The 27,928-nt window shown below is 39.8% G+C and overlaps 3 protein-coding genes across 7 annotated transcripts; all 3 read right to left on the bottom strand.

The window, feature by feature from the left end:
• Positions 1–48: 48 nt before the first annotated feature.
• On the bottom strand, positions 49–14,495 carry LOC116331112 (cytosolic sulfotransferase 3-like). 2 transcript variants are annotated; one of them, XM_031753685.2, is made up of 8 exons: positions 14,476–14,495; positions 3,297–3,435; positions 2,937–3,065; positions 2,495–2,595; positions 2,281–2,407; positions 2,092–2,189; positions 582–756; positions 49–189 (listed from the first exon to the last, which is right to left on the bottom strand). In XM_031753685.2, the coding sequence occupies exons 2-8, from the start codon at positions 3,433–3,435 to the stop codon at positions 77–79; spliced, it is 882 nt and encodes a 293-aa protein (XP_031609545.1). In that variant the 5' UTR covers positions 14,476–14,495; the 3' UTR covers positions 49–76. The 2 variants fall into 2 exon arrangements, with proteins under 2 accessions (XP_031609545.1, XP_039460995.1); XM_039605061.1 differs by lacking the exon at positions 14,476–14,495 and having other exon boundaries at positions 2,891–3,065; positions 3,297–3,434.
• Positions 5,953–15,712, bottom strand: LOC116331115 (cytosolic sulfotransferase 3-like). 4 transcript variants are annotated; one of them, XM_039605053.1, is made up of 8 exons: positions 14,476–15,712; positions 13,583–13,721; positions 13,205–13,333; positions 12,694–12,794; positions 12,482–12,608; positions 12,296–12,393; positions 7,389–7,563; positions 5,953–7,284 (listed from the first exon to the last, which is right to left on the bottom strand). In XM_039605053.1, exons 2-8 carry the CDS (start codon positions 13,719–13,721, stop codon positions 7,160–7,162), a joined length of 894 nt encoding a protein of 297 aa, XP_039460987.1. In that variant the 5' UTR covers positions 14,476–15,712; the 3' UTR covers positions 5,953–7,159. The 4 variants fall into 4 exon arrangements, with proteins under 4 accessions (XP_039460987.1, XP_039460988.1, XP_039460989.1 ...); XM_039605054.1 differs by having other exon boundaries at positions 13,583–13,729; positions 15,446–15,712; XM_039605055.1 differs by having other exon boundaries at positions 15,446–15,712.
• A 7,927-nt stretch (positions 15,713–23,639) lies between these two features.
• Positions 23,640–25,917, bottom strand: LOC116331114 (cytosolic sulfotransferase 3-like). The gene is made up of 7 exons (XM_031753688.2): positions 25,701–25,917; positions 25,240–25,368; positions 24,834–24,934; positions 24,627–24,753; positions 24,433–24,530; positions 23,994–24,168; positions 23,640–23,871 (listed from the first exon to the last, which is right to left on the bottom strand). Exons 1-7 carry the CDS (start codon positions 25,837–25,839, stop codon positions 23,759–23,761), a joined length of 882 nt encoding a protein of 293 aa, XP_031609548.2. The 5' UTR covers positions 25,840–25,917; the 3' UTR covers positions 23,640–23,758.
• Between the last annotated feature and the right edge of the window lie 2,011 nt (positions 25,918–27,928).

Genomic DNA, 27,928 nt, shown 5'->3' with positions numbered 1-27,928 from the left:
ACTAATTAATCTGTCTCAAAACTTGGTTTATCCTCAACTACTTCACTTCAGAGCTCCGTCACGCTCAGCCAGGGCTCTAAATTTCACATCGAAACTTTAGATCAGGATTCTTCATCTTCTTCTTGTAGTCCTCGTCAAACTGCTCATTCTGAGCCACAGTGAAGTGGTTCTTCCAGTCACCAACTTTCCCTGGAGAAGGAGAACATTCAGAGTATTTGATCAATCCCACAGTAATACACGCTCACACTCAACGACACACCCACCTAACACTCCTTCAACATTAAGTGTTTGTGAGTGTGTGTGTCATGTGTCATTAGTGGGTGAGAGTGAGTGAGTAAATGGTCTGTGTGTGTGTGTGTGTGTGTGTGTGTGTGTGTGTGTGTGTGTGTGTGTGTGTGTGTGTGTGTGTGTGTGTGTGTGTGTGTATGTGGCTGGGGCTGGCACCACAGTTCATTCAGATCACAATTCTGATCAAAAAAGCTGCCAGACAGGACAGGGTGTAAAAGAAAAAGTGTATTTGATCAGCACTACTGGACTGAGCAAATACTGAGAAACAAATGTTGCCCAGCAGGCAGTTGTACCTTTTCTCATGAAAGGGGACACCTCTTGGTTCATCACAGGAACTGTGGAGTAGTTGGTCATCTTGTTTTGTTTCATGCTGTCAAACGTCACACTGGCTCTGACTCTTTCCTTCTCTTCAACTGAAGGAGACAAACCAAGGAAGGAACACAGGCAGTCTATTTCTTTTTCATAGTCCTGTTAACATCAATATTGAAAATATGAATAAGTTTAGAAGGGACAGTTCACTCCAGCATGAAATGTATGTTTTTTTTTCGTCTGCTCCCTAGTGCTATTTATTCATAGCACTAGGGAAAACATAAATTGACATGTGAAAACACATTTTAGTTGTCTGTTTTTTGTTCATTTTCTGTGAATTTTCAATTTAAAGACGTCAGACTTTGACCATTCTTTGTATTTTATTTATTATTATTAAACCTCATATCTGAGGTTTTCTTTTTTTGCAGTTTATGCATCAGAAACAATTCAACGAACTACAGTTTTCAGACATAACCCAATCTTTGCCAAATCAAATATGCAGATTTTCAAAAATAAGATTTCCATACCAAACAGGTCAGGGGCTGGGTTAACAATAAACACCTATCGATATGTTAGGCGGGTGGTTAAGGATAGAGACAGAAATGTACTAACAAGCGAGGAGAATGTGCTGAGTTGATGAATGAAGAAAAGTGAGGAAGGAGATTGGATTGAGGACTTCTAGTGAATCAGGACATGCAGAAGAAGTAGTGCATCTATGACATGGATGAAGAGTGGAAAGGCAGGTGGTCCAGATGACATACCTGTGGAGGTATGGAGATGTCAACGAGAGAGAAGAGTGGACTTTTTAATCAGATTGTTTAACATCTTGGAGAGTGAGAGTTGCCTGAGAAATGGAGAAGATGTGTTTTCAAGAACAAGGGGGATATACAGAGGGATAAATGATCCATAGCATGAACATATGGGAACGAGTTACTGAAGCTAAGAAGTTAAGAACAGAGGTGGTGATCAACGAGCAGCAGTGAGAGCAGCAGACAGAGCACTACAGATGTAATGTTTGCTTTGAGAGTGTTAATGTAGAAGTGTAGAAAAGGTCAAAAGTAGTTGCTCTCTATCTTTGTGGATGTGGAGAAGGCATATTTGGGTGTCAAGAGAGGAACTGTGGTACTCTATGAGGAATTCAGGAGAGTCATAGTAGTTTGTCAGGGTGGTGCACAACATTTATGAGGACAGTAAGTCGATCAGTAGGTGTGACAAATAGGTTCAAGATGCAAATTATTTCAGGGACTGACTTTGTGCCACTTTTTGTTTGCAATGGATGGAGAGGCTGACACAGGGGATCATCTCCCCTATCCTTAGCATCCTCCTCTATCATACACATATGTCCTCTTCTACTAAACCCATGAATACTCTTTGTGGTTTTCATATTTTCCTCCTGCCTGGCAGCCTTATATTTAACATCCTTTGTTGTATGATAATTTTAAATATTAAGAGCTCTGTCAAAAATGGCACACATGTTAGCCAAACTTACTGTACCTCAATCAAATCTTCATAGAACATGTAGTGAAAATTTGAATAACTTTGCTTCTTCTCCCACCAGCCATTCACATGGTCATACCACGATCCAAAAACCTCTGGAGACATAGAACAATACACAAAGGAATGATTATACATGAAATGTGATAATATTGTTTGTCCTTAACACTAAAAAAAAATTAAACTAACTCTTTCCCGCCATGAACCCCTGCAGGAAGGTTCTCCAGTCTCCAGGTTCTGGCATGCCACCGTTCATGCGTTCAAAGTGAAAATAGGACACTGCATTGTCTTTTGCATTGCGGGCCACATAGACCACCTACAGAAAGAGGCAACACAATTATACTCTGTGGGTTTCATAAATCCCATGTCTCTATGACTACAGGTATGTGTGCACAACTTTTACCCTGCAGCGCTGCTCCCAGAAGGACTTTGGTACAAACTGGACTGGTAGATGAGTTTTAATGAGACGAGGAGTGGTGGGAAGTTTGTCTGCCAAATCGGTACCTGAGTAAGGTAGAGATAAGAAGGAACCGTTTGCAACAGAACATGCAAAGATAGATTTCTTTATATACCACAGATCAACATTAATTGCCAAAACATTGTGTTTTTGAGGTGCTATGACTGCCTTAACACATTTACACACTAATAAAACTGCCAGAACCATTACAAAGCCATTAAACAAGGCTATATTTGTAGCTGTAACTATTTGTAACCTGTTTCAGAATGTTTTTTGAATATCCTTCTGACTGAACAGTTCTAATGAAAAAGAAGTACACCAAGGTGAAATTAGGACATGGACCTTTTGGTTCTGTTCTAATACAAACATGGTGGTCACAAGATTCAACCTGAAGGTAGAAAAGGTACGTAGAGCTCCAGAAAGGGCACTCTGTCATGAAGAGGGATGGATGTCTGACGGTCTGGACACATGTGCCCAAAATACAGAAGATCTATGATGTAAGAGATCCATGTGGTTCCTGAGTGTGAAACAGATAAATGCATATTGTTTAATGTGATATCAGCACATGATGATATAAGCTCCATAATCCAAATGAACACAGTCAGATAGCATCCATTTAGTGTCTTTCAGCCAATGCACACTGTAAAGTCTGAAACCTATAAATTTACACGTTAACATTAAAATGAGAAAACATTATTTAAAAAGCACTAACAATTTTATAACCTAAGTAACTAACTAACTAACAAACCTGCTTTAGGGTACGTAGCAATAAGAATATCATCCGGTCTTGCTTTGAAGTTCTGTATGTTGTCCCAGTTGTCAGTGAAAGCGCTGGTCATGGAGACTCCATGGAAGTCAAACAGTTCTGGCCGACGTAGCACCTCCATCTGTGAGAATGACTTGTCTTTTCATGTTTTACCCATCCTTCTGTTACTTGCGCAATAAGTTATGTTTTACAACCTCGGGTTTTTAAAACCAGAGTTGATGACTATGCTGAAACTAGAAGGACTCTTTTGGTCACACACTGTTGTAGCTCATCTGTGATTTAAAGTCATGGAGGAATCCAGGTGCTTGATTTGGTTTTATTCTTTTAATAAGAGATCTGATGAAGGTCTGCATTAATCTATTAATTCAACATTCTGGAGCTGCTGTCTCTGCCTTTTGTTTGGTTGTCGTTTCCAGGTTTAGTGAAGATGGTTTGTTCCTGCACCACTAATAAGTCCTACTGAAATTATACCTCTAACTTACCACCATCACCTTTGCCAGTTTAACCTTTGCAACTGTAGTGTTTTATTTTTTATGAGAGCATTTATGTTTTTACTATTCACTTTCTGATTGCAGTTTGGACCTTGCCTGTCTGCCTCAGCTTTGTGTTGCCCACCTTGTTTTTTTGCTTGTTGTACTAGCTTAATAAACCTCTGAATCGTATTAACATTGCTGGGTGAATTTCGGTCATGTTAGTCACAAAGAGGTTCATTCAAGTAAGTGCAAAAACAGTCAGCTGACAGTACAATAATGATAAATAATAAGGTGAACATTTTCGGCTTTACTGTTTTTCACAGAGAGGAGGAGAGACATGAGATGATGTAAGTTAAGGTCAACTCGTGCACTCCAGCATTGGTAGAATCAGGAAACACCAAAATTACAACATTTCCCCTCCAGCTGTGTTCTCTAACCGCACTGAATAAGACACATTTATTTCATTCGTTACATTTTAGTGTTTAAGTATTTAGAACAAAAGGACATTTTAATTCAAACAAAATATTTTTGTAAAGTAAAAACACAGAAGATTTCTTGTTGGTAACACATGATTACAAGGCTTGCTTACCTTCTAGGTCACTCCTACCGACTAAAGTAATCTTGAAATTGCGAAGAGGGCACGTGACTTGACGGTTTAATCGTTAATTTCAGCAATGACTCAGACCTAAAGTGAAGGAGTTGAGTATTTACTCAGTATATTTGGACCAATCTTTAGAAGGATAAAGTTAGAAATGAGAAAAATAACATTTATATTATTGTTTATTAACATGTCAAACAAAAAAAGCGAAAATGCAGCACATTTAAAACATATACATCAGACAGCATGGCATGTATATTCTGTTTTTGTTTTTTTTTTGTCTGTCCCATTTGGTTCTTTAGCCGTCAGAATTGTTGTCTGAAGACCAACAAGGATACCAAATGGATTTATTTTGCCAAATGGATCATCATGGCATTGCCGTATTGGTCCATTTGATCAAACTTTGTTGTTATTTATTTATTTTATTTTCAGTTGTTACAGATGGGACAGACATGACTGGGGATAGGAAAGGGAGAAAGAAAGAGAGGAAAGGAAAAACAGAAGGGAAAAGGGACAGTGAGAAAGGGCACTTACAAAGACAAAGAGAAAAAAAAATCTCCTGGATCACCTGCTGAGAGAAAAGAAGAGAAGACAAGCAAAAAAAAAAAAACAAACAAAAACAAAGCAACATACTAAACACAACACCATCACGTTGATCTAGCTAAGTGTGAACAGCAGTAAATACTAAATATTGAAAGTTGTTGTGCAGCACGCCCAGGACAGACAGCGCACAATGTGCTTTGAAGTAGCAGCTAAGAAAGGTGTAGTTTATGTCTCACGAACAGTGAACACCCGTGTGCACACCTGTGTGGATCAATGCGCTTGTATACAAAAGGTTTCCCCATGTAACGGTCTGCTAGAGGGTGTGGAGGGCCATAGCCCGTCCCCAGGGCATGAAGCAGGCATGGAGGAGATCCAGGCTCCAGACATCCAGAGGCCCCAGAGTGCGAGAGCCCAAGGAGTACCACCAGAGGGGCATCCGTGCCAGGGCTGAGGAGATCCCTAGACGAGGGGTCACCCAGTAGCCACGGGCAGAAGCCAGAGGGGCTGCACTGGCGTGCCCGCCCGGCTCTGCCGGCAGCCAGCTGTGCCAGAGTGAACCGAGTTGCAGGCCCCGGGCGGAGGCCCGAGAGCCCCTTTGCCCCGGAAGAGGCCTGACCGAGCGACAGGCACCAGGCCCCGCCAAGTAGCCACCGGGAGTGAGCTGGTGCATACCTGAGCGCCCAGCCCGGACACCAAGAACCACCAATGCACCGACCCCTGAGGGCATCAGTTACCAGCAGGGAGTGTGGTGAGGGGAGATAGGCCTCCATACTTGGAGGGCCTGGGAGTACCCAGGGAGGTGGAGTCTAAGACCCGACCTGACATATAGACACAGACAAACAGGCACACACAGACACAAACATGCTTTCCCACCCTCATGCACACATATACAAACACTCAGCACTCACCCAACGTAGGGATAGACATACATGGACATGTACACACAATCATACTCCCCAAACATACTCTATACCCCGGGTCCAGGTACACTCGCCCCCAGAGGGGGACTGGCATGTATGGCATGTATATTCTGTTGAATATTGTTCAAAGTCCCAATGTAGGTATTTCTATTAAGGGTCTTTTTCTGTCTTCCAAACAAAAGACCTTTGTTGTTCGCTGGAACACACCACACCGCTTTCTGAAATGTGTGCATTTATACTGAACCGGTGCTATGAAGTCAGATAAGCCAGGTTCATTCAACTCGACCAAAGTAAATAAATAAATAAATAATGAAAAGGCTGAAGGCTGGACTGATTGTTTTGCTGTACAAAAGAGTAAACACTGCAATAACCTGCACATAGATGACAGAAGAATAAAAACAAATCTTTTAACAGAATTAAAACAGCTGTGTTTAATAAAAATGAAATCAAACATACAACAGCAGCCTACTATCTCTACACAGCTGAGCTGCTTGCCATAACTGTGTGAATGTAAACAGTTTTCTGCTTCTTTTTCTTGACTCATACCAGATCTATGATTCTATATAGGCAACCTATGCATTACCACATAACACTTTATGTGTGGCCAAATTATTAAGTACTGGAACATATTCATTTGAGAAATAAACAAAGTTTAGTTTGTTCAGGTAGTGTAGTTTTTAAGTTGAGGATAAATGTTTTTTTTAAGCTGGGAAATTACACAAAATGAACTCTGGTTCCTGTGTGGAGTAAGTAAGTAGCATATACAAACATTAAACAGCATTATTGGACGGGTAGTTTGTCTCTTTGTAATGGAGAGTTTAAAAAGAACATCAAAACTTTTGATCTTATGTTTGACTTTTATGACGACCACGGCATGTAGACAGTCAGGATATTCTATATGACCAACATGTTCCTTCATCCTTCTTTTTCTTAACCTCCTAAGACCCGAACTCTTTCATGGCATGCATTTTTTATTTCTCTTTGCTATTTGGGCCGATTGGGACCTGATGAATGTAAAAACAAAGAATGACCCTTTTTATTTTACCTGATTTTTGTTTCTGAGAAAAATAAGCTCCACATAAGAGGACATTCATTTTAGATTTTGATAGAACAGTGGCAGTATAATGTCCTTGTAAGTGGATATCAGGCCCTTTGTAGAGCAAAATTTTGTATTTTGGTCTGCACAACCCAAAGGTCCAGGTCCTAGGATGTTAAGCTGATATATAGCCAACAGCACCACAATGTAAGAGAATTCAGTTCTTCAGGCTTAATATTTGATTTATTCTTAACTATTTAATTGCATATCACTTCTCAGCTCGCTCTTTGAATTTCACAGCGAAACTTCAAATCAGGATTCTTCATCTTCTTCTTGTAGTCTTCATCAAACTGCTCATTCTGGGCCACAGTGAAGTGGTTCTTCCAGTCACCAACTTTTCCTGGAGAAGGAGAACATTCAGAGTATTTGATTAACCTAATGATAAACTGAACATATATTGGTGCCTATACTGAGAAAAAAATGTTGCCCAGCAGGCAGTTGTACCTTTTCTCATAAAAGGAGAAACCTCGTGGTTCAGCTTGTGAGCTGTGGTATAGTTGGTCATCTTGTTTTGCTTCATGCTGTCAAACGTCACACGGGCTCTGATTATTTCCTTCTCTTCAGGTGATGGAGACAAACCAAGGAAGGAGCACAGCCTGTCTAGTTCTCGTCCACAGTCCTGTTCACATAAATGAAAATATGAATGAGCTTAAAAGAGATGTTTCACCCCTAAATTTAATTTATTTTTCTTCTTCTGATCTGTAGTACTGTATGACTATAATATAATACTTTTTCATCAAGACAAATTTGGTGTGAGATGCTCTCCTTGGGAGATATTAGGATTTTACAGACTTCTCTTTCAATATGTGACAATTTTTATTTTTTTTTTTTTTGCATCTTAAAATTTTAAACCTTCGAGATTAACAAAAAACACAGATTTCATTTATGTGTTTCTTTATTTTCTATGAATTTTCAAATTGAAGATGTCAAATTTGATCTTTTTTTCTTAATTATCAGTAATGATGGAAATACAGAAATGCTGACTTGTAGCTGGTTAATGTTTAAACTTCTGATACTACACCTACAAGGTTTACAACAAACCATTGATCAATCACAGTCCACAGAGCCACAGGCTATTGCCTCAGGCCAAAAACTGAAAAAACGCACTATTACCAAAGGGGCAAATTTCATTGACTGGCTATTTTGCACCCTTATGCATATGTGCATGTGTTGTGAAAAATAATGTCCTCTTTATTTGAAGTTTATGTATCAGAAACAGATAATGAGCACTACATTTCTTGGATATAACCCACCCCGGGGCCACAAGCTATCATACTCCTAATGTCGGGTCCAATCCTAGATAAATGGGGAGTGTTGCATCAGGAAGGAAGAATATACATCATAAATCTTTTGCCAAATTAAGCATCCATATCAACAGAGATAATATGGATATCGGAGAGTTCCATACCAAAGTGGTCAAGTTCTTGTCAAGCTGGGGCAGGATGGATAATTCTTTGTCTTTTGTTGTGTTTTTAACATATCTTTGAGTTTCACGTGGCGTGGTAGGCTCCACCTTTGGACTGAGCTTTGCTCTCTGGTCAGTCCTTCCTACACCTTCCTTTCTTCCTCCACAGTATTTGATGGCTGGGTGGGCAGCAGAACACCACCAGGTCGTCTTCACCTCAGTGATGGTAATCAGACTTTCATTGTTAGAATTCTGCACTTAGTTTCCTATGAATCAATATTGTGTTCTCTCTGTTGTAGCCACTTCATTCCTCATCTGGATTCCTATTCTATGTTCTCTCTCTGGGACTTTGAGGATTTCTGTCCTGCCTTCAGTCCCATCAATACCTGTAAAAGATTTATTACTATAACTGGAACACTCACCTGCTTGCTAGAAGGATCTTGCTGGAAAGGATGTGTAGCAGGTGAGGATGATTAAGTATCGGTATCGAGATGGAACTGTACTAACTTAGGGGTGGCTGTAGCTCAGGTGGCAGAGCAGGTCAGCTGCTAATCAGAAGGTTGGTGGTTCCCAGGCTGCCTCCAGGCTGCATGCCAAATATCCTTGGGCAAGATACTAACCCCATGTTTGCCTACTGGTGGTGGTCAGAGGGCCTTGCCTTGCCTCTGTCAGTGCGCCCCAGGGCAGCTGTGGCTACACTGTAGCTTGCCATCACCAGTGTGTGAATGTCTGTGTGAATGGGTGAATGACAAAGGAGTTTGCAAAGAAAAGCGTCTGGACTTCTTTAAGTTGCTTGAAGACGTTTCACCTAGTGATGGTGAGATGAAACCTCATGATGAACTGAAGCTTTCCACCCAATTGGTCGACTCATGGTTCGAAGCATTGTGATGATTCATTTGCTCTACTGCGCCATCAAGTGGACAATTCAAGTGAAGCTCTGTGATCATAATGATGTGTAAACCTCTAAACTGAATAAATAAATTGTTTTCATGGTTATTTATCCCGAATATTGTCTCAGTATGTGTGATACAAAAGAGAAGGTGGAAACTATCAGGACAGAGTTTTGTGTGATTGTGTAACTGTTAGCCTCAGACAGTCAGTCAATAGTATAATTCAGATCATAGATCAGTACATTTGCATATTTTTATAACTATAAAAGGAAAGCTGACACTTTCGAGACTTTATCTAATGTGTACAGCAGATGCCTTTGTGTCAACGTAGCTGAGGCTAAAACAGAAAAACGATTTTATAAAAATATTCAGCAGTAGATCAAAAACGAAAGAAAACCATTAATCAACAAATGAACATTACCTGATGCTGCTGAATTGAAGCAGAGCAAATTACAGAGGTTTTATTAGAGACACACCTTAGCGTTTTGCAATTTCGCATAATGTTAAAAAGTTTAAATTTGTTTAGTAGCCTATTGAACGGCAGAAATTAGGTTTTCTTTTCGGAAGTATTTAAAAGGGAAAAAACAGCGACTGACAGCGCTGTAAACAACGGTAGTCTTATGCGTAACAAATAAGCGAATAACGCAGAAAACAGATTTTTAGACGGGAAACTGTTCTTGAAGTATACTGTGTGTGTGTGTGTGTGTGTGAGAGAGAGAGAGAGAGAGCTGTGCATGAAGTGTGATTTTTATCCTGGTGAAAGCAAAACAGCAAAAGAGGAAAATCATGACGATGCTTATGTGAAGCGTAGTTTGGATCTCCTTTTGCTGCTGGTTCGGTCAATATTGTTTGAAGAGAAATAAAATCTGCAGCTTCAGAATCAGCGCAAAAAAGGCGTAAACACGAAGCACGGACCCGCCGACGGATCAGAATCAGTGAGCTGACCATGTCCGTGCCGTCTGGTGAGAAAGCCGACATCTCACTGATTCTGATGCGTCAGCGGGTCCGCGCTTTGAGTTTACGTCTTTGTGCAGAATCGGTGTACCTGCTCTCATTTACTGTTTGGTGATTGTTGAAATGTAGTAATATTTATATTAAAAATCGATTCAGGATTTTAATGAATCGATATCACGTTATCCAAGCTAGAATCAATTTTAATCGATAATCAAAACCCGCTCCTAGTAACTGTTGTAACAACCCCTTTTGGGTTATAGCACCACTAGGGGGGGTTGCCCTACTATTGTAGTAGTTGTGGGAGTCTCCTAGTGGGGTGTGTGTTGTTAGCGGCATCCATTTTCATGCTGCTCATGTTCCTTTTCTCTCTAAGAAACCTTACCGTTGTGACCAACTGGCGACGGCGACTACCGATCCCCGCACATGTATGTACGGACAGAGTAGAGCCGTGGAGACCAGGCTTGTATGGTCTTATGTTGCTGTCAAAGAATAAAGGTCTGTTATTGGATTTAACCGACTGGCTTCGGGTATTTCAACTAACCTCCACACCACATGCCTGCTGGACCTGCTAGCCGCTCCCGCCTCGCCAGACTGCTGTTACACTGTGTAATCATGCTTATGTACATCTGGACAATGACACAAACTAGTGTTTGGTGCTTCACTTTTTAATAAACTAAAAGACAGAAATCAGATTATAGGATCTGTAGTGTTGTTTATTTATATTATGGTGCTTATCATTTGTGATATTTATTACTGTGTGCATACTTTATTAGGGGAGATGAAATAAAAAAAAAAAAAATCTCTTCCTTGGTGGTTTCATCGAAGAAGAAAAGCTCAAGTAACTATGTAACACGTACGTAATCCAATTCCACAACACAGTGTGATGGAGAAATCAGCTGTGTTTTGCTGCCCATTTTATTTCGAATCTGGCGCGAACCAGTCCCTGAATCAGTCACGTGGTACGGACTGCCCGCGAGGCCTCGAACGTCACTGCACACGTAATCAAAGCAAGCCACGCGCTTCACAAAAACGCCCCCGAGATTACCCGACACACGATTCGACGCTTCGACACACAGGACACATCACTAGTTTCACCTCTCATCCGAGAAGCTTCTTCAGTTCTAAGGTCAAATGGCCGAGAGTCCCAGATTTAAACCCAGTGGGAGTATCCCCCCAAGGAGGGACAAAGGACCCCCTGGTGATCCTCTAATCACATGCACCAAGGTGTGAAAGCGGGTGTGGGACCTAATCAGCCAGGGTTTCGGGTGAGCTCATGTGAAACCTGGCCCCACCTTGTCATGTGAATTCCTGAGGTCAGATGCCCCAGGATGTGAGTGGGCGTTAAGGCGTCTGGGGAGGGAACTCAAAACTGGATTATAGATGGCAGACAGTTGGTGTCGTAAACCACCGCCTCTGTTCAAAGATGGTCGCTCACAGTGGACATAGATGGCCTCTTTCACTCCTCTTTCAAACCATCTGTCCTCTCTGTCCAAAATGTGAACATTGGCATCCTCGAAAGAGTGACCTTTATCCTTTAGATGCAGATGGACTGCTGAGTCTTGTCCTGTGGAGGTAGCTCTTCTATGTTGTGCCATGCGCTTGTGAAGTGGCTGTTTGGTCTCGCCAATGTAGAGGTCTGGGCATTCCTCGCTGCACTGTACAGCATACACCACGTTGTTAAGTCTGTGTTTTGGAGTTTTGTCTTTCGGGTGAACCAGTTTGTGTCTGAGTGTGTTGCTGGGTCTGAAGTACACTGGGATGTCGTGCTTGGAGAAAACTCTCCTGAGTTTCTCTGATACACCGGCTACATAATGACTGAATGTAATGTAAAGCGCTTTGGGGTTCTTAGGGACTAAGTAAAGCGCTATACAAATGCAGGCCATTTGTCATTTACTAACAAATAAAGAGTGTGCGTGGAAAAGTGGAAGTTCTCTGAGGAGTTGATGAACGAAGAATATGAGAGGTAGCGGACAGATGGAAAACAGGTAGTTCAGAAGATTAGTGAGGAGGAAGCAAGAACTGCTATGAAGAGTGGAAATGTAGTTGATGCAGATGACATAACTGTCAGTCGGCACACATGTTAGCCAAACTCGCTGCTGTACCTCAATCAAATCCTCATAGAACATGTAGTGAAAATCTGAATAAGTTTGCTTCTTCTCCCACCAGCCGTTCACATGGTCATACCAGGATCCATAAACCCCTGCAGACACAGAACAATACACAAAGAAATGTTAACATGGGAAATATGATGATATTTTTCCTTTACACTAAAACTAAACAGAACTCACTCTTTCCCTCCATGAAGTCCTGCAGAAAGGTGCTCCAGTCTCCTGGTTCTGGCAGGGCACCGTTCATGCGGTAAAAGTGGAAATAGGACACTACATTGTCTTTTGCATTGCGGGCCATATAAACCACCTACAGAAAGAGGCAAAACTAAATTATACTCTGTGGATTTCATAAATCCCATGTCTCTATGACTATAGGTTTGCATGATTTTTACCCTGCAGCGCTGCTCCCAGAAGGACTTTGGTACAAACTGGACTGGTAGATGAGTTTTAATGAGACGAGGAGTGGTGGGAAGTTTGTCTGCCAAATCGGTACCCGAGTTAGGTACAGATAAGAAGGAATCATTTGCAATCAAGCTTGTCTGCCAAGTCTTTCCCTAAATGATAAGAAGGAGTAACCTGTAACTGTTAAAATGCAATGATTGGCTTTTTTATTATAGCATAGCTCAACAACATTAAGTACTAAAATATTATAATGTGCTCTTGAGATACTGTGATTAACCTAATACATTTACACTCTAACAAAACATGTGTCACAGAATGATGGCATGCAAGCAAAACAGATGACAGACAAAAAGACTGAACCTATTTCAAACATTTTTTGAATATTTTTCTGTCTGAACAGTTCTGATGATACCTTAATGTACAAGTACACCAAAGTGAAACAAACTTTTGGTTCTGACTTAATACAAATATGGCTAATTCAAGGTGGTCACAAGATTCAACCTGAAGGTTGAGAAGGTACAGAAATCTCCAGGAAGGCCACTCTTTCATGAAGAGGGATGGATGTCTGACGATCTGGATCCATGTTCTCAAAATACAGAAGATCTAGGATGTAAGAGATCCATGTGGTTCCTGAGGTTGAAACATAAATGCATATTGTTCAGTGGGATACCAAACTATGAAGATATAAGCTCCATAACCCAAATTAATACACTCAGCATCATTTTAGTATTTTTCAGGTCAACACTGAACTCATGGATGCATACTGTTTAGTGGGAATCCTATGAACTCAAACATCAACATTAAAATTATTTTTTTTAACGAAAAAAGTTATTTTATAATTAGATAAGCTCCGCACTCTTGCACACACCACATCAGTACCTGCTTTAGGGTACGTAGCGATAAGAATATCATCTGGTCTTGCTTTGAAGTTCTGTACGTTGTCCCAGTTATCAGTGATGACGTTGATCATGGAGACTCCATGGAAGTCAAACATTTCTGGTCGACGTGGCACCTCCATCTGTGAGACTGATTATTTTAAAAGTCTTTCATGTTTTCTCCAGTTCTAAAAAACAATGATATGGCAAACTGGATGTTTCATGATGGTTAATGGCTGTGATTCAGTTTGTAGGTATAGATTTCATAGGGACCCCCTCTTTTGGTCACACCTGCTGTCCTGTTGTCAGGCTGACTGGTGGTTCTTTTCCTCACAGGTCTAAAGAATTGATATACATATCATGACATCTGTTGGGGCTCATCTTGTCTTTTTTGTTCGGTATTGCAGTGTTGCTGGTCTGATCCTGCACACCTAATCAGTCAGACTGTCAGGATGCTGAATTCTCTCCAGTCTGACACACACGAACTACAGACCTGCATCCACCTCTCCCCTCTTAACCCTGCCTACCCCCCAGGACATACAAAACTCTGAACCTCCACCATCGCCCCTCACTGACTCCCCCACCCCACTTGCACACGAACTCTTGCCCACAAGCACTCTGACTGTGTTGGAAACTGTTGTCTATGTAAGATTTTGTATTGTATTGTTTTGTGTCGTACATAAGACACACTACAGGATGACTAATTACGACATGTGCACTGCAGCATTGGTAGAATCGGTAAACACCAAAATTTCACCTCCACCACACTGATTCAGACACAGTAAAATTTACAGAATGTATTTTAAACAGAACATGTTTAATTCCTTTACAAATGTTTGTAAAGTAAAAACACAGCAGATTGTTGGTAACACAAGATTATGAAGTAAGTATACTTACCTTCTAGGATCACTCCTACCAACTGACATACACTTGAAGTTGTGAACAAGGGATTTAACCCACAGGTTTAATCATTAATTCCAGCAATAACACTGACCTAAAGTGGACGAGTTAAATATTTACTCAGTATAACTCGCCCAAACTTTGGGAGCATAAAGTTAGAAAAATGTAAATTCTCGTTGTTTATTATTGTATCAAGTAAAAACACCCAGCACATTTTAAAATATATAACAGTATAGCATATTTATAACACATAAGTCAATATTCTGAAATGTGTGCAGGATTGCACAGACTGTTGTTCTTCTTCATACTTAGTCTGCCGAACACAAGAATCTGTGATACAATGTGATATAAGGTTAATCCAACAATACCAGCCCCCCCCCCCAAAAAGAGGGGAACATCAATAGGTTACAAAATTAGAGATTTGATATTTGATTATTTTGGTACATAAAATGCTACATATAATAATGACTGGCATAATATCTGAAAAAAATAATAAAACCCCAATTGTTGCACACTTGGACGAAACGACACTTCCAGGCGTGCATGAGTTTAGAATCGTTTCTCTTTACTTGTTCATTTGTTCTGCAAATACAAAAACAAGCACTTCGTTCAGCGTGGCTGAACTCTGCAGGCTGTCCGTGCACTGAAACACAAGATAACTTTTCACCTAACTTCAGAACACGCCCGAACAAAGTACTCGTTTACTCGGTATTTTCCTGCCAACGTTCACTTAATATTCTGCGCACTCCGCATGCTCACCCAACTAGTAATATAGCAACTGGAGACTACACTCTCGATCCCCATTAACCATTTGCGAAGTGATACCCCGTTTCACACAAGTTCCGGTACATCATTTAAAACCTCAAACTCTAACATTAGCATTGTGTTTACATTCATGACAATACCTTCCTCCAACGTCTACGTCTACATCGCTCTGCCTATACATCCTCACACTACTTGTGCTCACCTGCAAACACAAAATCACAAGCACTTCGGCTCAGCGTAGCTGATCTCTGCAGGCTGTCCGTGCACCAAAACACACAGGCACCCAAGCTGTCCCATCCAGTGCCTGCGTGAACGTCACCAATGAGAATCACCGTTGACTTAAATATTCTAGCTGGATTGCCAGTGAGCAATCGAGCAACGATAAGCACCCCAAAAACATACAGTTATGGGACATCAAGTGTTCTCCAAAGTGCTGAACAGAGGGATAATGTAATCAAATAAAAAAGAATTAAAATAGATAAGCTAAAAAAACAAACAAAAAAAAAAAACATAGTAAAACCCTATAGACTGGAGGCTGGAGCCTCATCCACAGTCCTGTTCACATAAATGAAAATGTTAATGAGTTTAAAAGGGATGTTTCCAGACTCCAGCCTGCTGTGTCATAGGAATCTTGAAAACAAAAATTCAACAACACCAACAAAACTACTAGTGAGAGTTCACCATGTATGTCTAGAGAGAACTTGACATCTAAGGTTTTATTTTTTGTCTTTTTTCTTTAATGCAGAATTATATCCATCAGGATGGATACAATATGGATAAATGCCCTTCACTAATTGTTAGAAAATTATTAACATCATCACTTCAGATCTTCGTCACACCCAGTGGGGGCTCTAAATTTCAAACCGAAACTTTAGATCAGGATTCTTCATCTTCTGTTTGTAGTCTTCATCAAACTTTTCATTCTGGGCCACAGTGAAGTGGTTCTTCCAATCACCACCTTTTCCTGCAAAAAGGAGAAGATTTAGAAGATTTGATCAACCTAATGATAAATAGATTAGACAGTGTAAAAAAATGAGGAAAAATAAAAGACTTGTTCAAGTGCATACAATCCCACCTTTTCTCATGAAAGGAGACACCTTGTGGTTCATAGTTTTGACAGCAGAGTAGTTGGTCATCTTGTTTTGTTTCATGCTGTCAAACGTCACACTGGCTCTGACTCTTTCCTTCTCTTCAACTGACGGAGACAAACCAAGGAAGGAACACAGTCGGTCTATTTCTGGTCCACAGTCCTGTTCACATTAAAAAGCTTCACCATGAGCCTGATTGTGGCCAAGTAGGGAAAACATTTTCTCTCTTTTTTTTAAAAGAGGTATTATATTTCAAACATCTTTATGTGCCAATATTTCTGTAGGTTTATGGTTAATGGCAAATTTTGGGAAGCTGTTTTTGCCAAGAACAAGAGAGTGCAATGCATGAGATGTATTCCGTCATGACAAAACATCCCATATCTGCTCCTACACTATACTATAACATATTCACTAGTAAATTAAACAGTTTATTTTAAGTAGTGTACTATAGTTTATGATTAAATGATAAATGTGTTCACCAGGACTACATAATTTCCCAGTTGCCTGATGTAGGATTACTTTGCCCATCAGTTTTTCAGCAAGCAGGGATGAGTATATGAACAAAACAGAATCCATATCAAAGTTCATGCCAGGAAATGCGCTCGAAGTAAGACAGGCATAAAATTCACAAGTTATTCCATTCAGAAAAAATGTTACTTTTTACTTCCACTCAAGTATATGTTTGAGGAAAATTATTTTGTACTCCAATACAGTTATTTTTAAGGTACATTCACTAATAATTTTGTCAGTGTAATTGTGTTTATGTAAAATATAGCTCTACCAATTAATAATTGTAACTATAGCTCATTACGGATGGCTTTTAATGTGTAAAAATATAATTGTAAAGAGTATGCCACTTTTCAAGTCATGAATTAATTTACATCAGGAGCTAGACCTGCAAGATGTTTCACCTACTCGCCGTTTCTATTCTTTTGCCTCATACAGTATATAGTTTTAGACATTAAAAAGTTCAGATTAAAATTGCACATAAGCCCAACTCACCGCACCTCAATCAAATCTTCATAGAACATGTAGTAAAGATTTGAATAAGTCTCCTTTTTCTCCCACCAGTTGTTCACGTGATCATGTCATGACCCAAAAGCCCCTGGAGCCACAGAACATACCAAAGAATGGTTACACAGGAATAGAGATGATATTCACCTTTCTTTATACCAAAACTACACTGAACTCACTCTTCCCCTCCATGAACTCCTGCAGATAGGAGCTCCAGTCTCCTGGTTCTGGCAGGGCACTGTTCATGCGTGCAAAGTGGAAATAAGACACTACATTGTCCTTTGCATTACGGGCCACATAGATTATCTGTGGAAAGATGACATTAAATTATAATCTGTGGATTTCATGACTTTCTCATTATTGTAGGTACAGATATGTATTACCCTGCAGCGCTGCTGCCAGAACGACTGTGGTACAAACTGGACCGGCAGATGTGTTTTAATGAGACGAGGAGTGGTGGGAAGTTTCTCTGCCTGCTCTGTACCTGAGTGATAAAAAGGATTAGTTTGTGTTCATAAATTTTAAAGTTCAAGCTAAAGAGGTAAACTGCATAATCTAGTAATAATTCTCAATGTTTTACCCATATAATCTATGTAAAGAACATTGTTATATAAAAAAAACACTGATTACAGCCGTTTTAAAATTAAATACCCATTAAACATTCAGGAATACAGATTCCTGACAGAAAGGTTATTTTTTTCAAGTCCGGTAAACACTTTTAGATATCTTAAATGCAGTGACTGTAATGGTAAATGGTAAATGGCCTGCATTTGTATAGCGCTTTATTCAGTCCCTAAGGACCCCAAAGCGCTTTACACTACATTCAGTCATTCACCCATTCACGCACACATTCACACACTGGCAATGGCAAGCTATGTTGTAGCCACAGCTGCCCTGGGGCGCACTGACAGAGGCGAGGCTGCCGGACACTGGCGCCACCGGGCCCTCTGACCACCACCAGTGGTGACTTGTATATGCATTCCATAAAATTTTTATTTCTCTATATGATTTTTCTTTAATATCTCTCTATAGATCAGGTACTCTAAATTGAAATCTACACATGTTATTTTGTTATGGTATGATATGGTAGATAACATTTGAGTGACCATGAACACATTATTTAACACCTGTGGGTACACTAGGTTTGCCGAACTCCAGGAAGGGTACTCTATCATTAAGAGGGATGGAAGTCTGACGGTCTGGACCCGTGTGTCCAAAATATAGAAGATCGAGGATGTAAGACACCCATGTGGTCCCTAAGAGTGAAACAGATATATGCTGTTCAGTGGAATCAATCCATGATAATATAACCTCTATAATCACATCTACAATCAACACATCATTTTCATAACTTTTGAGGAGCTTAAAGAAATTGTATAAATAAAGTTAATATAACACACAGGGTCCACAAACTTGGGCTTTGCGAAGGCCATTCCAGAAGATCAGAAGATTAATGTTAGTCCTCTTTATCTATTCCAGTTTTGATGTGTGTTTGGGGTCATTGTCCAATTGGAACAGCCAAGTGAGTCCAAGTTTCAACTATCCAGCTGTTAATTTGAGGTCAGATTGAGGAATTTTGAATTCTTTATTATTCCATCCACTTTGGGAAGCTGTAAAATTCAGTTTGATGGTTATAATTCTGCGGCAGCCCTCGGCAGTGTCAAATTCACTTAACAGTTATAAGTGACACTGGTGTTCCAGCAGTTCCTGAATATCTTCTTCCAGACCCTGGCAAAGTGGTAACACAGCCAAATAACTTGTACTTACGTCCAGGGGCGATTCTAGGATCAGAGCTTTGGGGGTGCTAAGCACCCAGAGAGCTGCCCATCCAGGCAAGGTAAACTTTAGTCGTCACGATGAGACGTCTTCCCTGTCTCTGTCAGTCCCTGCATCCTTAAATGTCTCCAGTTGTCCTGAGTTCCCTCTGACTGTCTCCTTGGTGTATCCTTGCTGTTCCTCCCTGTTCTCGTCGTCTGTTGTCTTCATCTCCATTATCAGTCATCATAATTTTACCATCTCTGTGCAAGTCTGCAAATTTCTTTATTAAATCATATGATTCTTAAATTCACCAAGTCTCTCTGTGCCTGGGTCCTCGTGACAAAACATGACATCACTGTTTTGTACATTTTAACACAATTTAATCCCCACATTTGTGAAAGAAAAGCAAAACACTTTTTTGAAAAGTTTGTAACAAAACCATCAAATCTGATAACGATTATTTAAATGCTGCCAAAGAAGAATGGATTGGAATAAAAAAAATACATATCCTAACCTTAATTACTGCAGGAGAATAATGAATGATGCTCACAGTGAGTAAAAAGTAAACTGAGTGCAATTTATGGACAGAGATTCACTTTTAATGCGTATGTATAATATAATACAGATACATAAAAAATACACTCCAAAAATAGAAGAGTCCTTGAAATGTACAAAATATTATTAAAAAATTAGAAAAATTGAGACACCTTGGCCTATGGTACAATATATACAATGTATGAAAAGATCTTTAGTGCAGATTCTACTATGGCTGCAGATTTTTTCTTTTCTTTTATCCTGTGTCGCCTCATCTTGAGGTAGGTAAATCTGTCTATCACATTTTGGTGATCAAGTCTCTCAAGCATCTCTTTCTCAACTGACATCACAGCCAGGTGCTGGAGTCGGCTTTGACCCATGGTCCTTCTCAGCCAGGTATGGAGCTGATGCAAGACACTAAAAGACCTTTCACAGCTACAGCTGCTAACTGGGTTCATTAGGACAACCTGAATAACAGTTTTCAGTGTGGGGAAGATCTGATTATCCAGAAGATTGTACAATTTTAACATATCTGGAATGGCACCAGCCTCACTCTTGAGCTTCAAAAGTTTTTGGCAACCGTGACTGCCTCTGACTGAAGCTCAATATGGTAATCTGATGCCAGGGCTGACAACCCAGTTTGTTTTGCAGATTCTGTACAGCAGCTTTAATATAGGGAGAACACAACTTACAGATTGTATGAGTAAAATTAGTCGGGTTTTTTTCTTTGCCAGTTTAACAGTTTCTGTTTTGCCTGTTAGTACTCCCTGTCTGTTTTCTTACCTGGTTCTTCCTGACCTTGTACTTTCTCCTCACGTTCCCTTTTTTCCTCTCTCCCTCTTTGGACTGACAATCACACACAAATAGATTGTATTCAATTAGATTTAAAAAAAATATTATTAAGATCACTAATAAAAAAGTCCTCTCTCAGTGTACTTTCAACCAAAGGGCAAATAACCACAGCACATGTACATCTAATAAAGGATATAAATATTGAAACACTGATCCAACATTATCCTTTATTGATGGATCATTTGATTTTACACTTTTACCTGAATGTGGCTCCTGTTTTTGAAAAAACTTCCTCATATCCATTATGAACCTGGCTGTCTCTCTGTACACACAGACACACACACACACAACAGGAGTTATAAGGTTAACGCGCATCCAGTCAATTAGCTAGTTAGTACCTTGGGTTCAATATGCACATATGATAAAATAACCAGTTTCTCTCATTCCATTTCAAACAGGACAGTGGTAACAGCAGCAGGCTACGGATAATGTTAAGTTTTAGATTTTAAATAGGCTATATAAATTTCAATGGGAGCAACAGGATGGTCAAATATCGCTGAATTTGCTACCGAGTAGGACGGATTGTAGGGTAGCAAACATAGTCGGGAAACACGTTTTCAATCCAGCAGGTTACCTGGGTGTAATGTTTTTCAGCTAAAAACAAACATGGTGTGACTCCTACCGAACTATATAAAGAGTAACTGAAGGTTAAATGCAGCTAATATGTCCTGTTTTAAGCCAAGCACTTATGCCTCCGCTCCACTGCGTCTCAGGTCTCAGCCACTATAACTCTGGCAGCAACGGCGCCAGAGCCAGAGCAGGGGGAGGCGAGCTGGAACAAACCATTTTGGGAGGGGGAGGGGTTATCTATACTTTTGTTGTTAAAATGTTCCATCTCAATTAAGTATTGTATGCTTTTTATATTTTTAGTAGTGTGTCACACAAACAGCAAATATTGTCAAAAAAAAGTAAGAAATCTTTGGGGGTGCTTTGATTCATTTTGGGGGTGCTTCAGCACCCCCAAAAATGGGCTAAAATCGCCCCTGCTTACGTCTGATTGTTTTAACTGATTATATTGGATTCTGTGGGCGTCTAAAATTTGATCCAAGAGACTTTCCCAACTTCTATAAATTTACAGTTCTCCTTCTTAGATCTTCACTGACTTATTGTATTCTAATTTTGCTATATAACTTTTGCACTGTCCACTTCCTGCTATGACAAAACAAATTTCCCACGTGTGGGACTAATAAAGGTTATCTTATCTTATCTTATTACTCCCAGCTGTGCTTCCTCCTGTGTCTTATTCCCTCGTTACTCTCTTGTGTATTTAAGCCCTGCGTTTTCACTGTTCATTGTTGTTTTGTTACTTCATATGCTATGTGAGTTTCTCTATGTTTCTGCTTTCCATATCTCCTAGTTTTCTAGTATTTAAATTCTTAGTTTCTAGTTTAGGTCTATTCTTTGTGAGTTGATTTTTTGAGTGTCTGCACAGCGCAATAAAGCTGCCTCTTTATCCTTCTGTGTCTGTGAGTCCTGCGTTTGGGTCCTCATCCTGCCTGCCACAGCACTAAAGACAACAGAAGTGATGCCTGATAAACTGACCCTGGTGAAAATAACAGTTAATATTTCATCATTAGATTTAATCCAATTACTCACTGAATGTTGATTTTTAATGCAGTTTGTTTTGGCGCCAAAACTGAACATAAGATTTTTTTTTAAAAAAGAGCCAAAACAAACAAAAAGAAAAACATGTTTCCCTGTAGACGTTTTGCACTGTGCATTTTCTCGTTTAGGGAGACACCTTGTGGGTCATCACATGAACTGTCATTTTGTTTTAATTTTTATACTGGTTCTGACATTTTCTTCCCAAAAAGGAAGGAACACCATTGGTTTATTTCTCTTTAAAAGTCCTGTTGACATTACAAAAAGTTTCAGCAAAACTCTTGTTGTGATTATGCACAGAAATGGTTATTAGAAATGTATTATTCTTCAAATCAAAAAAGGGATTTCATAAAAAGTATTAAACTCTCAATAAAACATTATTGCATAAATATTTTCAATTACAAATAAAAAAGTATACAATTTACAATTTCGATGGATTCAATAATTACAAATATAGTTTTCTTTCTAAAATTTAAAATGACGTTTCCACTAAATACTCTTTAGTCATACGGATAAGTGATGAAACCACTGTGTCCAATTGAATTGAATCAATGTTTGAGGCTAAAGAAAGAGTTATTAGATGTTGAAATACTCCCTAAAGCTGAGGGAAAGTAAAGGTCCTTCCAATAGATATGCAAAACTGACTCCCTTCATGACTATAAGTGCCCTAATGGATTTTCACATCATTCCCTGAACAACTACACTTTTGTTTGTTGTTTGCCTTTTTAATTTCTCCTATTTGAGTTTAGTTGGATCTTGTAAGAATAAAACTAAGAATCGCCTTTAAACAGAAAGTGGTTTTAAAAAAGTGTGCTGATATGAGGATAATATATCCTCATAGCTCGTGGTTCTTTCGGCCACGAGCTGTGGGTAGTGACCGAAAGAACGAGATCGCGGATACAAGCGGCAGAAATGAGCTTCCTCCGAAGGGTGGCTGGCCTCTCCCTTAGAGATAGGGTGAGAAGTTCGGCCATCCGGGAGGGGCTCAGAGTAGAGCCGCTGCTCCTCCACATCGAAAGGAGCCAGTTGAGGTGGTTCGGGCATCTGACAAGGATGCCCCTGGGCGCCTCCTGGGTGAGGTGTTCGGGCATGTCCCACCGGGAGGAGGCCCAGGGCAGACCCAGGACACGCTGGAGAGATTATATCTCGGCTGGCCTGGGAACGCATTTGTGTTCCCCGGATGAGCTGGAGGAGGTGGCTGGGGAGAGGGAGGTCTGGGCTTCTCTGCTTAGGCTGCTGCCCCCGCGACCCGACTTCGGATAAAGCGAAGGATAAAGCGAAGGATGGATGGATGGATGGATGGGTTAACTTTACAGCATTCCACAAAGTTGCCATTATTTAACAAAGTTTAAAATATTATATTGAGCAGAATGAAGGTGCTGAAAAGCCAAAAGTATAATATCCTTATACGATAAGACACGGTGTCAGACAAATCATACCTGACCCAGCGTTTTTCAAAGAATGTAAACTATAGGTTGGTACTGTTTCTGGAAATTGTTCTGTTGGATTTATCAGTTCTGCAGGACAGCTCAGGGTTGTGAACTCTGCCACAGGTCTCTATCACCTACCTGAAATTTAGTTCGTTTAAAATTTAATATCAAATGTGACTTATTTTTAACTATTTAATCACATATCAGTGCAGAGTTCCATCACACCCAGCTGGGGCTCTAAATTTCATAACGAAACTTTAGATCAGGATTCTTCATTTTCTGCTTGTAGTCTTCATCAAACTGTTCATTCTGGGCCACAGTGAAGTGGTTCTTCCAGTCACCAACTTTTCCTGAAGAAACAGAGAAAATAATTCAGGTTATTTGATCAACCTATTGATAAATGCAGTACTCAGTTCTCAGAACAAACACAGAGGGGAAAAAAACAACTAGGTTTAGGTTTAGACATTTATACCTTTTCTCATGAAAGGAGAGATAGTCTGGTTCATTGTATCGATGGTGGAGTAGTTGGTCATTTTATTTTGTTTCATATTGTCAAAAGTCACACTGGCTTTGACTCTTTCCTTCTCTTCAGCTGAAGGAGACAAACCAAGGAAGGAACACAGTCGGTCTATTTCTCGTCCACAGTCCTGTGTGAAGTGTTATTTTATATTTCATTTATATGTTCTTCAAAGAAAATGATACAAAGGCAAAGAATTTGAAGTTAAAATAACAACTGCATAATCTTTCTTTTGGTAAATATAGAAAGTGGGTCCCACAGACTGGAACACCAGACGAAGTATTTCCTAAAAGCTATTTGATCTTTCAGCAGGGGCGAAGTGTTTATTATCAAGACACTTTTTAATGTAATGAGCTTTGTCGTAAATGGCACACTTTAGCACAGCTCATGATACCTCAATCAAATCTTCATAGAACATGTAGTGAAAATTTGAATAAATCTGCTTCTTCTCCGACCAGCCGTTCACATGGTCATACCACGATCCAAAAACCACTACAAACACACAACAAAACACAACAGAGTGTTTACATTGCAAATAAAATGAAAACACGTTCTCTTCTTTCTACGGTAAAACTACACTGAGCTCACTCTTCCCCTCCATGAAATTCAGCAGGAAGGTGCTCCAGTCCCCCGGTTCTGGCATGCCACTGTCCATGCGTTCAAAATGAAAGTAGGACACTGCATTGTCCTTTGCATTGCGGGCCACATAGACTACCTGCAGAACCAGACAACAACAAGTTCTGTTTCATAAATCCCATGTCTCTATGGTTAAAGGTATATATGCGTGAATTTTACCCTGCAGCGCTGCTCCCAGAAGGACTTTGGTACAAACTGGACTGGTAGATGAGTTTTAATGAGACGAGGAGTGGTGGGAAGTTTATCTGCCAAGTCTGTACCTGCAAGGTAAGAATGATTGGTTTGCCACTAAAATGTTGGCCTTTTCTAGATGTCAGAGGTCAACATGGCTCAAAGGCCAACATTTTAAAGCAATTTGAGTGAGTTTGGAAACAATTTCGAGTTTTTGCACACTGACAAATAACCAAATCAAATTATTAAGCAAAAAAAATGCACTTCATTTAAAATCATATTACTCTGTTGAGACAACAGCAAATGAGAAACACACTGGGTGAGGTTGTATTTTAGCAGCTGCCTTTTCAACGTGTGACACACATAAATTTATGCAATCAAAACTGATGTAGACCTGTGGGCAAAGGGGGTTCGCATAGCTCCAGGAAGGGTACTCTGTCATGAAGAGGGATGGAAGTCTGACGGTCTGGACCCATGTGCCCAAAATACAAAAGATCTAGAATGTAGGAGACCCATGTGGTTCCTGAGGTTGAAACAGATAAAACCATGCTGTTCAGTGGGAAATATAGCAATCCATGAAATGATTTATTTTATAAAAAAAATATATACTATAGTAACTAGCTCTACACAAGCCTTCTACATGTCCTTAAGCTTTATTTATATAGTGTCTTTCGGCTCAACATTCAGCTCAAAGGGTTTTTAAAGCCAATAAAACACACACAGAGATAAAGAGAGTCTAAAATATCTTCCAAGGCTTTGATTTGAGTTTGAATCAGTTTACCTTCACATGTCTTCACTTTCTGATGTTCACCCAGGCTGGCACAATTCTGTCTATAAAGGTTAAATTAACTTTACCTGCTTTAGGGTAAGTAGCAATAAGAATATCATCTGCTCTTGCTTTGAAGTTCTGTATGTTGTCCCAGTTTTCTGTAAACTCTTTGATCATGCCAACTCCATGGAAGTCAAACAGTTCTGGTCGAGGCCGCGCCTCCATGTCTTGACTTTTATTTTTAAATTAGAATACCTGCCTGAGTTTTTATTCCACACTTTAAAGTGTCTTTCTCCCATTTAATGTAATTTTTAGTCTGCTTTTTTTGTTTTATTCTCTGCTCCTCCTCCATATCACAAATTAGTAACCTTCACTCATTGCACTTTGCTTTCTAAGGTTGTGTTACTGATTAATGATTAGTCAAAGTGTACACTGAAAAAATGGGAATTGACAGGCTTTTGAATTTGCACAAATGAATTTAGTTAATGCCACACAAGCCTTTCATGTTTCTCTTATTTACATGGTTGAAGAATGTCATGATCCTGGGCCATGTTGGCCCAGCATTCTTAGTTTTCATGTATTTTTGTATTTTGTTCTTTATTTAGGCCATGGTTCCTGGGTTGCTCTGTTAAGTTGTTTCTTATTTGATTTCCCCTTGTGACTTTTACCCCCTGTGTGCCCCTCTGTGTATCTGTGAGCCCTCGTCTCCCCTCCTTGTGTTTTATTCCATGTTTTCCCCAGCCCATTATGTCTGTCCTCTCTCTCTCCGCCTGTCTGAACCTCTGTGCACTTCCTGTTTTACTTTGACAGTCCCTCGTCAGCATGCGTCATGTTGTGTTCACTCCTGCCCTGTCTCGTTATGATTATCAGTGTCACCTGTGTTCCCCGTGTGCCCCCACTCCCCTCGTTAACCCTCTGTGTATTTATGCCTGTGTCTCCCTCAGTTCTGTGTCACGACATGGCTGTTAGTTTTGGCCAAGCAGAGATAAGGAGTATGGTAAGGCAAGATATGAGAGCGAGATGGCAAAAGCAGTGGGAGGAGGAAAGGACGGGGCGCTGGTTGTATGAAATTCAAAGGAGGGTGGGAGGAATGAGAAATGCAGGACGGACTAGGAGGGAGGAGGTGATCATATCCAGACTGAGATTTGGACATACTGGCTTGAATGCCACATTATTCATGATAGGGAAACATAGTACTGGGAAATGTGATTACTGTGGGGTAGAGGAAACTGTAGAACATGTCATATTGCAGTGTCAGAGGTATCAGGTTGAGAGGAGACAACTGATTCAAAATCTCAGTAACCTAAAAATCAAACTGGATCTTGTTGATTTGTTGCGAAAGGAATCAGGAAGTAAAAGTTATCAGGCCTTATTTCAGTTTTTAAAGGAAGGGAAACTGTTTGAAAGGGTTTGAGGAATTTTTTTTTTTTTTTTTTTTTTTTTTTTTGAGCGTCGTTCCAGGCCATACTCCATACCAGTTGGTGGCGGTAATGCACCTTTCAGTTGTTTGCCAACCGCCAATACAAATGTAAGAAAGAAGAAGAAGAAGAAGTTCTGTGTCGCGTTCTCCCTCATGCTGTGTGTGATTCTCCCCGTGTCTCCTGGTATGCATTATGATTAGTTTTCCCAGTTTAGTTTTGTATTGTTTGTGATCTGTTTCCAGCAATAAAGCTGTGCTTTTGAGTTCAAGTTCAGTCCCCGTGAGTTTGCGTTTGGGTCCAATCCCTGCCTGCCACACAGCGATCCATGACCAACAAAGTAAGAACAAGTTTCTATGGATGTGATTTTGGGCTTGTTCGTGGCAGCTTGCTGCTTTCACTGCTGTTAAAGTTTAAAGGTGAATTGTTCATTAGCACTCATAGTCTTTGCCTTTTTTGTCAGTAATGATCAGTTAACATTTGCATTGAAAAAATTAAGTAGGATTTAAATCCATAATTTGTGTTGCAGGAACATAATTGCAACGTGTTTACATTACACAATATCATTGCGTACCACAGGCAATCAAAAATAAGTTGGTGTTAAACTTTAAAATATACTGACATTATGCAATACATTGATATTATGGTAACAGATAAATAGTATGTACATCAAACATGATTTTTAAACTAATCTGATGTAAATAAAATACTTTGATTTGACAACCATTAATTACTTGAGGGAAAGTGGAAAATTAAGTCTGTCATACTTATTCATATTATGTGGGACCGATGTATACAAAATCAAAAAAGTTCTTTCATTTTACTTTTCAGTGTAACCAATATGTCCACTCACCAAGGAATAATCAAAACAATATTGATAACAACAGATGACATTA

The sequence above is a fragment of the Oreochromis aureus genome, linkage group 20 (genome assembly GCF_013358895.1).
Source record: "Oreochromis aureus strain Israel breed Guangdong linkage group 20, ZZ_aureus, whole genome shotgun sequence".
Lineage (NCBI taxonomy): Eukaryota > Metazoa > Chordata > Actinopteri > Cichliformes > Cichlidae > Oreochromis > Oreochromis aureus.
Note: the sequence above shows the minus strand (reverse complement) of the source record. Positions and strands in the feature narration are given on the sequence as shown.

Excerpts from the sequence above, each read along its gene's own strand:
- LOC116331115 (XM_039605053.1), bottom strand. The coding sequence starts at position 13,721 with ATGGAGGTGCCACGTCGACCAGAAATGTTTGACTTCCATGGAGTCTCC. Across the intron at positions 7,564-12,295 it reads TCTATGAGGATTTGATTGAG|GACTGTGGACGAGAACTAGA; the intron begins GTACAGCAGCGA and ends TTATGTGAACAG. Across the intron at positions 7,285-7,388 it reads TTCTCCTTTTATGAGAAAAG|GAAAAGTTGGTGACTGGAAG; the intron begins GTACAACTGCCT and ends CTCCTTCTCCAG.
- LOC116331114 (XM_031753688.2), bottom strand. The coding sequence starts at position 25,839 with ATGGAGGCGCGGCCTCGACCAGAACTGTTTGACTTCCATGGAGTTGGC. Across the intron at positions 24,531-24,626 it reads GAATTTCATGGAGGGGAAGA|TGGTTTTTGGATCGTGGTAT; the intron begins GTGAGCTCAGTG and ends GTGTGTTTGTAG. Across the intron at positions 23,872-23,993 it reads CTCTCCTTTCATGAGAAAAG|GAAAAGTTGGTGACTGGAAG; the intron begins GTATAAATGTCT and ends CTGTTTCTTCAG.
- LOC116331112 (XM_031753685.2), bottom strand. The coding sequence starts at position 3,435 with ATGGAGGTGCTACGTCGGCCAGAACTGTTTGACTTCCATGGAGTCTCC. Across the intron at positions 3,066-3,296 it reads TGCTACGTACCCTAAAGCAG|GAACCACATGGATCTCTTAC; the intron begins GTTTGTTAGTTA and ends TTTCACACTCAG. Across the intron at positions 2,596-2,936 it reads CGTACCTTTTCTACCTTCAG|GTACCGATTTGGCAGACAAA; the intron begins GTTGAATCTTGT and ends TACCTTACTCAG.